This window comes from Nilaparvata lugens, chromosome 2 (genome assembly GCF_014356525.2).
Source record: "Nilaparvata lugens isolate BPH chromosome 2, ASM1435652v1, whole genome shotgun sequence".
NCBI lineage: Eukaryota > Metazoa > Arthropoda > Insecta > Hemiptera > Delphacidae > Nilaparvata > Nilaparvata lugens.
This window is the reverse complement of record NC_052505.1, coordinates 79,268,775-79,283,674: the sequence shown is the minus strand read 5'-3', so window position 1 is coordinate 79,283,674 and position 14,900 is coordinate 79,268,775. Positions and strand designations below refer to the sequence as shown.

Here is a 14,900-nt window from a genome sequence, read left to right as displayed (position 1 = left end):
TATGATGTTGTAAAAGGGATAATTATCGGATAATTAATTAATAATTAGATAAAATGATTCATTTTATATGATGTTGTAAAAGGGTATTCTCTATTTTTTCATCTTCTGCGTTTCTTATGAGTTTTTTCTAACTTTATCGAAACTGACGATTGTTTTTTCAGTAATGGATATGTTATGCAAAAGACCACTTCTAATTTGGATTGTATAGCCCAACACACTGGCAATGTGTCCTCTATAGGGGTTGAAAAGATTTCTGCATTTGATAACAAAGCTGATTACTCGTTTTGGCCTTATGATACACATGAGTTCACGGTGATTTTAAACAGTAAAAAGTTCACCGTTGGAGATGAAACCATAATATATAATTACAAGGTGAGCATATGACTAGTGGTGTGTATTCTCAAGGACACTACAGTCTAATTTTTGAATATTAGTTATTAAAACTAGTACACTCAGTGTTGAAAATGGATTTAAATAATCCGAAAGCGCTCCACTGTGAGTACTAGTTTTAATAACTAATATTCAAAAATTAGACTGTACTGTCGTTAAAAATAGTTCAAAAAACGGATTATTACTTACAGTTTGTCATGGATAGTGAAATAGATGAGTATCTAATATGAATTACATTTGTTATCTTTAATTGAGATTTGTATTTATATGCTCTTGCTTTTATTGTGTCTGTTGTACCTACTCAAAATAGGACTCAAAATGTTGTTAACCTTCCGGCAGTCGCGCTGTTGTAAAAAGTACAACAGTGTCAGTTTTTTTGCTGCACAAAACTATTGAATGGGGTACGTGGTATCAGTGAATGAGTCACCTATGCATTCTAAAACTTTCCCCTCATCATTCCACTGAGTTGCAATATCAATCGAGCAATGGCTCAGTCTTTAGGTGCCATTTAGTCGCGACAGTGCATAAGTCGCACTGTGCATAAGAAAGGGAAAGACTATACGGGGACTGTAAACGAACAAATAACACAGAATTGATGGCTTTGCTTGATGTTACCTTATTGGGCTATGAAATAGTAATCATTCAAATGTTCATAGGCGTGAAATAGTCGAAGAAGATGAAAAAAGTAATTATACAATTGATTAATATGTTTGGACAGTAAACAGAGTACGGTACATAATACTTGGAAAATTGGATGTTGTAAAAAATACAACACGCAACTGCTCGTGTGATTGAGTAGGGCGCGACTACCGGAAGGTTAAAGTATAGGAATCAATTTTCAATAATCAACATTTTCTTCATTCAATTTCAGTTTTGACGCTACTAATTGTGAGTACAATATGGATGAATGTGCTTTCATCGGAAAGATTATTGATCAGTGGGCTACTATTCTTGACCCAATACATTTACATGGAGTACTTCATGTTCATACTACAAGCACCAACAATAACCACTCCATACATAGGTGAGAGCGAATCCAACTAGTAAGGTAGTTTATAGGAAGATTGAAATTGTTCGAATTTAATTAGAAAAATATAATTATTCAAAATCGCAGTATTTGAATATTTGATACCTCATCATCAAATGTCATTGAGCGTATATAGAATCAACAATAACGAAATTTTTGGAGCAGTTACTTTTAGCACAGAAAAGAGAGTGAACAACGAAGGAACAACAAAGATGGAACTATTTGTTCTTTACTCAGTGCTCTAAGTGATACTGTAGTGGTGCATTTGTTTAAATGGGAGAATAATCTCAATAACGTACTTACTTGAACAATATTACGAATACAACTTTTACAACTCATTTTTCTCACTAGATTCTATTGAATTTCCATTCTCCTCGATCCTCGTACTCCCAAATGAGGAAGCCTATTGTTGAAAATATAACATTAACACCGATACTACAAGAATAAATAAGCTCAAATTAACTCATTTTCATCAAATTTAACACTGAAATCGCCACAACCTTTTCTTCTTCATTAGAACATTTTTTTAAAAACAAGATCGGTTGTTACAGTACACAATATCGGTGAGAAATGTGAAATCTATTAAAAGGGTTTACAAGAGATTGATAATAAATATGGTGTAACAGCAGAAACTAGTTTCTCAAAATTTATTCAATGAAATAATTTGTTATGATAATTTTAGGTGCGGTTTCTGATATCTTCTTATTTCACACATTCACTACCATTGTGGAAAAATCACCACCGCATAAAAAATATTTCTAATTTGTTTATTGAATAATGAATTAATATTGAAATAATTACATATTACCCTTGCTTAGACTTTTTTATACAAACACTGAATTGAATAATAAATTATTATTGAAAACCGGTCATGTCTGTATAGAAATCAAAGGGTACAATATAGTGAACAAATAATTTATCAAAAATTTGGATACCGTAATATTAGGCACAATATTAATTTTGAATAAAATTCAGATGTCCCCTTTCTGCAGTTAGCAATTCCTATTAAAATAATAAATTGAATAATGAATATTATTTTCTTCTGTTTCAGCACGCTTTCACAAATACTTGCTTCTCTTGAATGGCTTTATGATTGTATGGACTGTCATCACTCGAGTGATTGCTGATATGACCTATGAAAACCACTACGTTATACTATTTGTCAAGTGGGTGCGGAATAAGCCTTATTTATATTTTTTCATAATGGACAGTTCGGACATAAAGGTAGAGCATATTTTATTTGAATTCATGATATTATTCATTGTTAAATAAAGGTTGCCTACTATATTTTCTTATGCCAAAATTTAATAAATATATATCATCCGGATATAAGAATGGGATAGGCCTATCTCAATATTCAAAAGGCAATGATTGCCTGTAGGTCCACATTACCGTTACAAATTATGATTATAATCAAGCTTCTTTTGTGATACAATTATTGATTCCATATCATTATATAAGCTCTGTACCGAGAGCGTGACCGAATTTAATAATGGTAAATATTTCTAATCTATATTGAGTAAGTTTGAACCATTCCACCGCAAATATCCGTATCAGAAAAATGAATATTCCATATCTAAATGAAAAATCACAGTAAGATAGATCTAGCTGCTATAACAGTCTATTTTAAGATTTACCTTCCACTCTGTCCTTAATTAATTAACTTATATAATCATTACCGTACCGCAACCAATCTATATAATAAAGAAGCAGATAATTCGCTACTGTTGTTTGCCGATAGTGTAGTTATTTTAATTTAATGAATAAACTTTTAAAATAAACTCTCAATTATGACGTTATCAACAAAATCAATTTGGGTTTTCTAAAATGAACGCATTTAGCAGTTGCCTTCTCCCTTTTTAAAATTAATTAACTCTTACGTACTTCATTCAACAGAGACAAATACATATTGTTCGGACGTTATATGAATGTTCCCCTTTGTCTGGCGTTGTGTGGTGGAGGGGGCAATTATACGGTGATGCGCAAAACATAATTGTGGCCAGTCGTCGATTGACAGCCAATTGAACAGCTCACCTCTCGTAATGTCGATTTTTGCAAAGTGATCTATTGATTATTTATTGTGATTTATTACAAGTGTCGTCTCGTCTCGTATCGTGATCTGGACCCGGGATCCTGGAAGCAAGGAGGATTTGGACATGAAGGTAGGCCTATGTTATTGTGCACTTAGCCATTTTAATTGTTCAATTTGCTACCCGACGCCAGACAACCCAAAAGTTCTCGAATGTAATATTGATACAGTCCACAAACCAGAGTGCTGTTTGAGCCAGCCTCTGTCGAATTAAACAATGGTCCACCGTCCGGAATTGCTTTGTTCATCGAATTTGAATAGGACTTAAGTTTGAAATATTGTCTAATAGGTTTGTCGTTTTTTATGCCTATTTTATTCTTGGTTTGTTCTGTGTATATGGCTTGTTTTTTGTCGTCGTAGATGAATATACGCTTTAATTGTGGTATTCTTAAGAAATTTGGGCTCAATTTAAGTTGGAAATTGAGTAGAACAAGTAATATTTTCGTAAATAATTGTGTCGTAGTATTATTGCGTAAGATTGTTGCATTGGCGCCACAACGCTGGACTGGCAAGTTCGTGTCGATAAGTAGAGAAAGACTTATACGTCGTCTAGCTGTAACAGTAACTGGAACTGTTACTTTTTTCAAAGGATACTTGCAGTTATTTGCATTGATTATTGTCGTTACTTCGTTATTAATAGCAGATATTGTTTGTTCCAATGAGTATCGATACGGTATTATTAGCCTTGTAACCGATCATTTCTACCGAGCATAGTTGAAATGCTGGCTTGGCTTGTATGATTAGATAAGCCAGCCATTGTTCGTTCCATTGTGTCGCCTGCTCTCGTGTTTTCCCTCTTATTCTTGTTTGGTTCTTTGTCTCACTCTCTCTCTCGAAGAGCGCTCACTGTTATCGCCTCACGATGGGTGTTATCGAAGATTTGACATTTCAAAGAGATGCATTAATTCGTAAAATAAAACGGATTAATGAAATTGCCGAAGCTGTTGAAAAAGATCCGAAAAATAAAAAAATGAAGAATTTATTGAAAGTTATGGGTGAGCATATCGATCACCACCAGGTGGAGTTCAATGACATAATAGATAAGATGCAGAGCTACTATAACAAACAAAATCCTCGATTGGAAACAAGTGACCTTGAAAATTTGATAGGTTATTTATCTTGATTTCTGGAAATACCCCAAAATAAGGGAGTAAGATAACTTTGAAAAACCAAAGTTTTCCTGCCGATTGAAGAAACATTAAAAATTAGTCTACAAGACATATTATGTCTTAGAATAAAAACGTGTAACAAATATCAGATCACTATTCAAGCTATCAAGCTTTTCATAAATTTCATAAGTTTGTGTCGACGGTATATGACATAAAAGGCAAATGCTCGCGCTTGGTCCATAGTTCTACGACTGAGGAATGAGGATTTAGGTCAGCAACTAAAATCGACAAGCCATGATTGTCAATCTTACTCATGATACAAAGCTTTGTACTATGATACATGGTTTCCATTCCGTATCATTCTTTAATAAAAATAAAACAAGATTCCGGTTTCAAAAGCATCAAAGTCGCCAGGCTGGTCTGAGCTATTCATGACTTTTTTTCAGTAGTATGCATTATCAACTCAGCAGTTCTAATACACAGACATCACTACTTGGAATGCCATGACATTTTCTATTCTTTCAATTCCTATTATTACCATAGATCGATTCAGATCAGCACAATGTTTATACTGTATGTTCATAATAGATTTTTCTGATTGTAAAAAGAAATAGTCAATAATTGCTGAGAATTTAAAGTGATATTCAACGATTTGAACCTGATAAATTGGATTGTTGAATGACAATTGAAATTCAGTGAATTTTACTGTACAACATTCCTTTTCCTCCTATTTTATTGGGTGATGAGTGGAGATGATTTATGATTTCATATTTGGATTCATCTTTTCATAGTTCAATATTTTTTTGGAAAACTAGAACTTTTAAAAATTAAAAATGTTTATGTATAAACTTCTCAGGTGTTCAAAAACTTCTTAAAACCTTTGCCTGTCCCTTTGTGAGGCAGGAGTATTATTATCTTAGTATGTACTATATAATCATATGATAATGGAAAGCTATATTAAAAACAGCTATAACTCCTTGTTTTCGGGTATTTTTGAAAATGGGACTTACGCTTTAAAGAATTTGGGGTCGCTGAATCCAAATCCGAAATCAGAAATCTTCTATCTATATTTTTAAGGAAGTTAGACTTTGAGGAAAAGTGATGAGTCATAGGTTTGAGCAAACGTCGGCATAGTTGTTAGATCTGTCGGCTTATTCGTAAGATCCCCATGTGAAAGTACAGGAGAGCTGCAAAATATGAAATATGATCTTCAGTAATATGATATTAGGCCTAAGGCCAGTTTCACACGGCAGAGACCTCGCTCCTGGAATATCATATTACGGAAGATCATATTTCATATTTTGCAGCTCTCCTGTACTTTCACATGGGGATCTTACGAATAAGCCGACAGATCCAACAACTATGCCGACGTTTGCTCAAACCTATGACTCATCACTTTTTCTCAAAGTCTAACTTCCTTAAAAATATAGATAGAAGATTTCTGATTTCGGATTTGGATTCAGCGACCTCAAATTCTTTAAAGCGTAAGTCCCATTTTCAAAAATACCCGAAAACAAGGGAGTTATAGCTGTTTTTAATATAGCTTTCCATTATCATATGATTATATAGTACATACTAAGATAATAATACTCCTGCCTCACAAAGGGACAGGCAAAGGTTTTAAGAAGTTTTTGAACACCTGAGAAGTTTATACATAAACATTTTTAATTTTTAAAATTCTAGTTTTCCAAAAAAATATTGAACTATGAAAAGATGAATCCAAATATGAAATCATAAATCATCTCCACTCATCACCCAATAAAATAGGAGGAAAAGGAATGTTGTACAGTAAAATTCACTGAATTTCAATTGTCATTCAACAATCCAATTTATCAGGTTCAAATCGTTGAATATCACTTTAAATTCCCAGCAATTATTGACTATTTCTTTTTACAATCAGAAAAATCTATTATGAACATACAGTATAAACATTGTGCTGATCTGAATCGATCTATGGTAATAATAGGAATTGAGAGAATAGAAAATGTCATGGCATTCCAAGTAGTGATGTCTGTGTATTAGAACTGCTGAGTTGATAATGCATACTGAAAAAAAGTCATGAATAGCTCAGACCAGCCTGGCGACTTTGATGCTTTTGAAACCAGAATCTTGTTTTATTTTTATTAAAGAATGATACGGAATGAAAACCATGTATCATAGTACAAAGCTTTGTATCATGAGTAAGATTGACAATCATGGCTTGTCGATTTTAGTTGCTGACCTAAATCCTCATTCCTCAGTCGTAGAACTATGGACCAAGCGCGAGCATTTGCCTTTTATGTCATATACCGTCGACACAAACTTATGAAATTTATGAAAAGCTTGATAGCTTGAATAGTGATCTGATATTTGTTACACGTTTTTATTCTAAGACATAATATGTCTTAGACTAATTTCTAATGTTTCTTCAATCGGCAGGAAAACTTTGGTTTTTCAAAGTTATCTTACTCCCTTATTTTGGGGTATTTTCAGAAATCAAGATAAATAACCTACCAAATTTCCTACACGAATACAGTGTAAGTTGTATTATAATAGCTAGAGTACTTACGTACTGTATAGTACAGTACCTGTTCGTTTTTACCGTATAATTATATGATAATAGAAAGCTTTATTAAAAACAGCCATAACTTCCTTGTTTTCGGATATTTTCGAAAACGGGACTTACGCTTTAAAGAATTTGGGGTCGCTGAATCCAAATCCGAAATCAGAAATCTTCTATCTATATTTTTAAGGAAGTTAGACTTTGAGAAAAAAGTGATGAGTCATACTTTGTGGAAACGTCGGCACAGTTGTTAGATCTTGCCTCTGCTTGCCTCGAGGGGAAAAGACGTGACAAAACGAGGTTCCTGGATAGGAGTCACCATGTGAAAGACACGATTTGACTCAATGTACTTCGACAAAAAAACGAGAACACTGTTCAGTGTTCAAGTTGCACGTCTCCTATCGTGTGAAAGAGGCCTTACAATCTGACTGACGCATACTTGCAAGCAATTTTTGATATGCCAGCAGTTAATAAGCAACCAGACTCGCTACGAAAATTCATCACTCATTTAGCTGAGTATATTGCAGCACTAAAACCAATTGGTCATGCAGTTAATGACTGGTCGATTCCGTTATTATTTGTCTTACGTAAAAAACTGACTGAAGTATTGAGAGAGAAGTGGCAGAGACTGCTAAGAAATGGAACAGTATCCGATTTGAAAAACTTCCAAATATTTTTGAATGATGAAGCTGTTATTTTGGAGGCTACTAAATCCACTGATCTATTGGGGTCATCTACATCGTCAGAAGCCTCCTCACGTAAGCAGTTTGGGAAATCGAAACCCGCTATGGGAAATTACAAAGCTTCAGCTATGATTGTTAAAGCAAAATCGGACGAGCTGAAATGTATTGAATGTAATAATTCTCATGAACTGGAAAACTGTGAAGTGTTCTTGAATCTCAAACCGTCTGATAGATTAAAACGTGTAAAAGAATGGAAACTATGTCTATGCTGTTTGTTGGCAGGGCACTTTATTAGAGATTGTAGGAGAAGGAAGCCGTGCAGTCACTGTAATTCGCGCCATCATTCGCTCCTCCATTTAGAGCCGAGACAGCCGTCTGTTGAAAACACCAACACATTGGCCGGTAATAAACAAATGAGCAGGGTAGACGTGCACGACGCCGCTGATCAAGGCCATCAAACATTTGTTACTGACTCAGCTAAGAAGGTTTTCTCGAATGTAAAGAGTTCCGTAGTATTGTTATCAACTGTTAGAACGGAAGTTCGAGATAATCAAGGCAATTATCAAACGGTCAAAGTATTATTGGATAGTGCAAGCACCGAGTCATTTATTACAAGGCGATGCATGAAAAAACTGGGTTTAGTGGTGCAGAAAACACATAGCTTGCCAATCTATGGATTATCTGATACTAAATTGGAAGTAGCAGATGAAATCACTAACTGTGAATTTGAAACACCGAACTCCCCTTCATTAAAAGTTACCGCGTTGGTAGTCAACAAGATAGCAGCTACAAATCAGATAAGAAATGCGTACTGGGCACATATTGAAGGACTGGATCTAGCAGATCCTGAATTTTTCCTTTCAGAGGAGGTTGATATTCTATTGGGTGCTGAATACTTCCCCTTCATTCTGACTGGAAGAAAGGTGATTGGTCCAGCGGGTACACCATCTGCCCTAGAAACGGTATGGGGCTACTGCCTGATGGGTAAGGTATCAGAGGAGAGTTCTACTATCTCAAATAATCTGTGCACGTATTCCAATTCTAATTTAGAAGAGTTGTTGAAGCGATTTTGGGCCGTAGAAGAGCCACCTATGACAAAAAAATTATTGGAAAGTGAAATGGCCTGTGAAGAGATATACAAAACAACGGTTTGTCGTTCGAATACTGGTAGGTACATTGTAGAGTTACCATTCAAGGAAACACCAGAATTATTAAATGAGAGTCGAGAATTAGCCTTGAAAAGATTTATACTATTGGAACGTAGGTTATCAAAAAATCCTGTATTGAGACAGTTGTATAATGAGTTTATGGAGGATTATTTGAAACAAAAGCACATGGTGCTAGCACCCGAACCAGTCAACCAAACCAAATACAATTTTTACATTCCTCATCATTGTATTTGTCGTATAACAGAGGATGGAAATATCAGTAAATTTCGGGTAGTCTTTGATGCCTCAATGAAAACTGAAAATGGTCCTTCATTGAATGAGATTCTCCACATTGGGCCCAGCTTACAATTAGATATTTCAAGTCTATTGTTGAGATTTCGATCTCAGGAGGTGGCAATTGTTTGTGATATTAGACAAATGTATAGAAATATCTCGTTGAATAGGAAACATCATGACTTCCAACGGATTTTTTGGCGAGCTGATGATAGAGAAGAAATGAAAGAGTATACTCTAACAACTGTGTCGTATGGTGTATCATCATCGCCATTTCTTGCTATTCATACCTTGCATCAGTTGATTGAAGATGAAGGACAAAGATTCCCTGCAGCCTCTGAAGCTTTACGGTTTTCTACTTACATGGATGATATAGTCACATCAGTCCCATCAGTGGAAGCAGCCAAGCAACTGCAGTCCGAGCTTACTGAATTGTTAATCAAAGGGCAATTTGAATTGCGAAAGTGGGCCAGCAATCATCCTGCCATTCTATCAAATCTCCCTCCTGAGCATTGTGCTATTGAAGCAAAAGATTTCACTTTGGAGTCTGACAAAACCACTAAAATTCTTGGCTTCCAGTGGAATCCAATTGGTGACTACCTCTTCTACAGGGTAAAGGTTCCATCCAAGCTAGCTACAAAACGAAACATTTTATCAACTTTAGCACAAATTTTTGATCCATTAGGATATTTGACACCTTTCATGCTTACCATCAAGAGTATAATTCAATATCTATGGCAATCTGGATGTGACTGGGACGATATAGCATCCGTGGAGGTAGTGAAAAAATGGGAGTTTATTTGCAACCAATTACCCCTGTTGGAAAAACTGAATATTCCTCGTTGCTTGAACTTTGAGTTGTGTGAAAATATACAGCTGCATGGTTTTGCTGACAGCTCAGAACGCGGCTATGCTGGAGTGGTTTATTTGCGAGCCTCATTGAAGGATGGTAGCATGGTATGCACAATACTAAGATCTAAAGCCAAGGTAGCTCCATTGAAGAAAATCACACTGCCACGTCTGGAGCTTTGTGCGGTTGTCCTAGTAGCTAGATTATTACATGAAGTTCAAGAAGTGCTCTCAAAAATTATAAACATAGATTATATTGCAGCTTGGACTGATTCAACCGTGGCACTGAGTTGGATTCGGTCTTCACCTCATCGTTGGGCTACGTTTGTGGCAAATCGTGTAAGTCAAGTACAGGAACACCTGTCTACCGAGCAATTCAGATATGTGCCAACCGAATGTAATCCTGCTGATTGTGCTAGTCGTGGACTATTGCCCAACGAATTGATTGGTAATTCTCTGTGGTGGAATGGTCCTGATTGGTTAGCCAAACCACTGGAGTGCTGGCCACACCAACTCCACGGTAATGATGATGAAAATTCCAAACAGATTGAATTGGAAGCAAGAAAAATTACACTAGCAACACAGAGTAAAGAGCCCTCACATGAACTTCTTCTTATAAATAAATTTTCCTCATTGACTGTATTGAAGAGAGTGACAGCATGGATTAAGAGGTTCATTCACAACTGTTGTAATAAAGCTAGCAAACATACAGGTCCGTTGAGCACTGAAGAGTTGAATGAAGCAATGCTCTCTATAATTGCATTAGTACAAAAGGAATCATTTCCCGATGCTATAGCTGCTATACAATCAAACGATAAATCCATCACAAAAAGTCTTGAACAGTTGAGCCCTTTTATGGATTCAACTGGGTTACTAAGAGTGGGGGGAAGACTGAGAAATTCAAGCCTATCTGATAGAAATAAATACCCATTGTTGCTCCCAAAAACTCATCACATGACAAATTTGATTATAGATCACTACCATAAACTGTATTTACATCCTGGCCCAGCTAATTTGCAAGCATTCATTCAAAGACAATTTTGGATCTTGAGAGCAAGAGACATAATTCGTAAGAGAACAATTAAATGCATGGAATGCTTTCGTGCAAAACCCACTGGGCAACAACCACTCATGGGAGACCTCCCGTCTGCTAGACTGCAAGGAGTCAAGGCATTCCTAAATACAGGGGTTGATTATGGTGGACCTTTTGATATAACCCTAGGGCGACTGAGGAAGGCTAGAATATACAAGGCATATATTTGTTTATTTATTTGCCTTTCAACTCGGGCTGTACATCTAGAATTAGTCTCGGAATTATCAACAGATGCTTTTCTAGCTGCAATGGAACGATTCCTAGCAAGAAGAGGCACTGTTCACACGATGTATAGTGATTGTGGTACCAATTTTGTGGGAGCAAGCCGAAAACTGTCACAATGGTATGAGCTCACAAAAGCATCAAGGTTCAATGAGGAGATGACTAGAGAGCTGGGTAATCGAGGAATCGAATGGGTATTCAACCCTCCAGCAGCTCCACATTGGGGAGGAATCTGGGAAGCAGGAATAAAATCTACTAAGAGATTGCTCAAGGCTGCAGTTGGTAATCAAATTCTAACGTATGAAGAATTCAGTACTGTATTAACCCAAATTGAGTGGATATTGAATTCAAGACCATTGACCCCTGTTAGTTCAGACCCAAGAGATTTAAGTGTGTTAACTCCAGGTCATTCTGTACTCATGGAAAGCCCAAAGGTTTGGCCAGAGCCAGAGGAATCAATTGAACCGGTGAACTTAAGAAATCGATGGAGTTTACTCAAAAGAATTGTATCTTCATTCTGGAAACGTTGGCAATTGGAGTATGTATCTAGCTTGCAAACCCGAACAAAATGGTACAAAAAACAAAGTAATGTTAATATTGGAAGTATGGTTCTCTTAAAGGAAAGTAACCTACCCCCTCTACAATGGAGGCTTGGCCGAATAACGAAGATATTTCCTGGACAGGATGGAGTTGTGAGAGTGGTGGAGGTACAGAATGCAAAGGGGAGTCTCACTAGGGCTGTCAATAGGGTATGTCTCCTCCCTATTGATGAAGATTAGGCCTTATTGAAGGGAACTTCAATAAGTTTAGTGGTTAGTTTTTTTTTTGGTTCTCGTTTCATATGTGGGAAAGGTTCCCAAGTTGATTTGTTTCTTGTTTTTATTCTATATTGGTTGTATATAGTCATTATTCTCGTCCCATCCTCTCCTTTCCGTGGGCCTCCTACTCCTTTTTTGCAAGTCTCCTCAAGGGCCCCTGAGGAGTGAAGACATTTTCCTTTTCTTTCCTAGTTTCCCTAGTAGGGTTCGTTATAGGGGTTTCTTTTTTGTTATTGGAAGTTCTTCCAAGGTGGGCGGAATGTTCGGACGTTATATGAATGTTCCCCTTTGTCTGGCATTGTGTGGTGGAGGGGGCAATTATACGGTGATGCGCAAAACATAATTGTGGCCAGTCGTCGATTGACAGCCAATTGAACAGCTCACCTCTCGTAATGTCGATTTTTGCAAAGTGATCTATTGATTATTCATTGTGATTTATTACAAGTGTCGTCTCGTCTCTTATCGTGATCTGGACCCGGGATCCTGGAAGCAAGGAGGATTTGGACATGAAGGTAGGCCTATGTTATTGTGCACTTAGCCATTTTAATTGTTCAATTTGCTACCCGACGCCAGACAACCCAAAAGTTCTCGAATGTAATATTGATACAGTCCACAAACCAGAGTGCTGTTTGAGCCAGCCTCTGTCGAATTAAACACATATAATCATGTAAAGTAGTACTTACCTACAGTACCTACTTAATAGGTGATGTATTGATATTGAAAGCTTTATTCAATTCAAGCTCTATTCAAAACTAAACAGTTAATATTAGTATATTGATTTTTCCTTCTAGTTATTGCTGATTCATTTATAATCTCTATGTTATTGTTACAATTTCTATGTTGAATTTATAAATAAGCTGTGTGTTATGGCAAACTTCCTTATTTATTATTTCATTTTGTTTTTCAGCCAGACGCATTAGAAAATGATGGACTAGAGACATCCCATTTTTTGTCGATCGTTACGAAAAAACAAGAGCAATTGAGACTCTGCATCCAGTTTTTGGACAGAATTTTATGTTTAATTTTTTCATTTTTGGTTGTAGCACTGATGATTTCTTACTATCCGGTCATTTGAATTCATTTTAACAGAATAAACTTGTTTATCATGTAAAATTCAAAATCGATAATTGAATTTGAAATAATTGTTTTTTATCCGTTATTTATTTATAATGCACTTTTATTCTATTGTGAGGTCCACGTTATAATTGCAGTGGATAAAGATAGAAGAATAGCGATGCCGATTCTCTGCATTAATTAATAATATTTCTACACTGTCAAAAACATAATTGGCATCGTTGTGGACCTAGAAAAAGATAGTACCACCGGCTTTGTCGAATGATAGACAAGGATAGCAATACCAAAGTTGATCAAATACTGTCATTATAACGTGGACCTCACTATAGTTGATTTCCATTCTAAAGCTTAAAATAGATTCGCCTCTTCTATTAAAGATGTAATAAAAGTTCGAAAATATTATATTACCTACTTATGAATCACCTCTAATCACTTTTTTAACTGATTTCAATGAAGCAAAAAAAAAAATCATTAAGCTTGTGAATAAAAGTAGATATATGGTACGGTACTGAATGTTTGATTTGAGTTCATTCTTGATTACTGATTGCTTATAACCATCCTACTATTTTTTTTTCTTCCAACAAAATTTAAAAAAATCAACATGAGATGCTGCAGCAAAACATTTTCCGGGTCGCACATACGTTTAAACAGTTGACTGATGAAGAGGAGGCGAGAAGGAGGAGGTGGAGGAGAAAGTAGTAGTGTGAGGAGGATAGGGTGGTGGTAAAGGTGGATAATGATAAAAATAAGTAAGAATAATGGGTGAAGAAATACAAGGTGATTGAGGAAGAGGTTTGAAAATGAGAACTATCTATAATTAATTAGAAGTAATATGAATTGGAAAAGGACATGGAATAGAAAGAAGAATGTAAATGAAGGTCTGAATGAGGAGGTATCTTCTAAGCACCTGCTTCTGCCAAGTATGTCTACTGAATTGATAGATTGTGATATGTGCATTAGCTTATAAATAAAAATTGAAATCTAAATACCCTTTTTAAATTATTTATAAATATAATATAAAAATTAATAAAATATCATTTAAAAAGGGTATACATAGATTTCAATTTTCGTTTATATTCAAAAGTAGCCCTGAAGAAAAAAACAATTTGCGTTTTAGCTTAGGGTAAACCAGCCCACGTTGGGACACTTCAAGTTGTGGGAAATTAGTGAGTGTTAGGTTGACAACAACTGCGATGTTTTATCAACTGTTTATAGCCTTAATTACAGACATAATAATTTCAGATGTAGCATCTGTCTTTATTAATAAAAAATTAAAAATCTGGTGTGGTGCACTCACACAACTATTCATCTATAATAATAATTTCATATCATTAAAACCAAGTTTTAAGATTACCTAATTATTAATAAGATGTTAAATTAATTTTACCTTACCAAATCTTAAGTGCTATTTTTACCTATATAATTTTTTATTTAAAGGGCGACTTAGTTATTCCTTTATGTTCTGGTACTGGCAACGAACAAAACTTCCAGTGTAGCTAGGTATTTACACTGGAATTCAAGTTAATAAAGGCTATAATAGTATTTAAAATTTTCTTAATTGA

At 35.4% G+C, this 14,900-nt stretch overlaps 1 protein-coding gene across 1 annotated transcript; it reads left to right on the top strand.

Annotated features, from left to right (window-relative positions):
• Positions 1-1,108: 1,108 nt before the first annotated feature.
• LOC120349993 lies at positions 1,109-13,740 on the top strand. Its single transcript, XM_039421834.1, has 3 exons — positions 1,109-1,414; positions 2,469-2,641; positions 13,172-13,740. The coding sequence occupies exons 1-3, from the start codon at positions 1,294-1,296 to the stop codon at positions 13,337-13,339; spliced, it is 462 nt and encodes a 153-aa protein (XP_039277768.1). The 5' UTR covers positions 1,109-1,293; the 3' UTR covers positions 13,340-13,740.
• Positions 13,741-14,900: the final 1,160 nt, after the last annotated feature.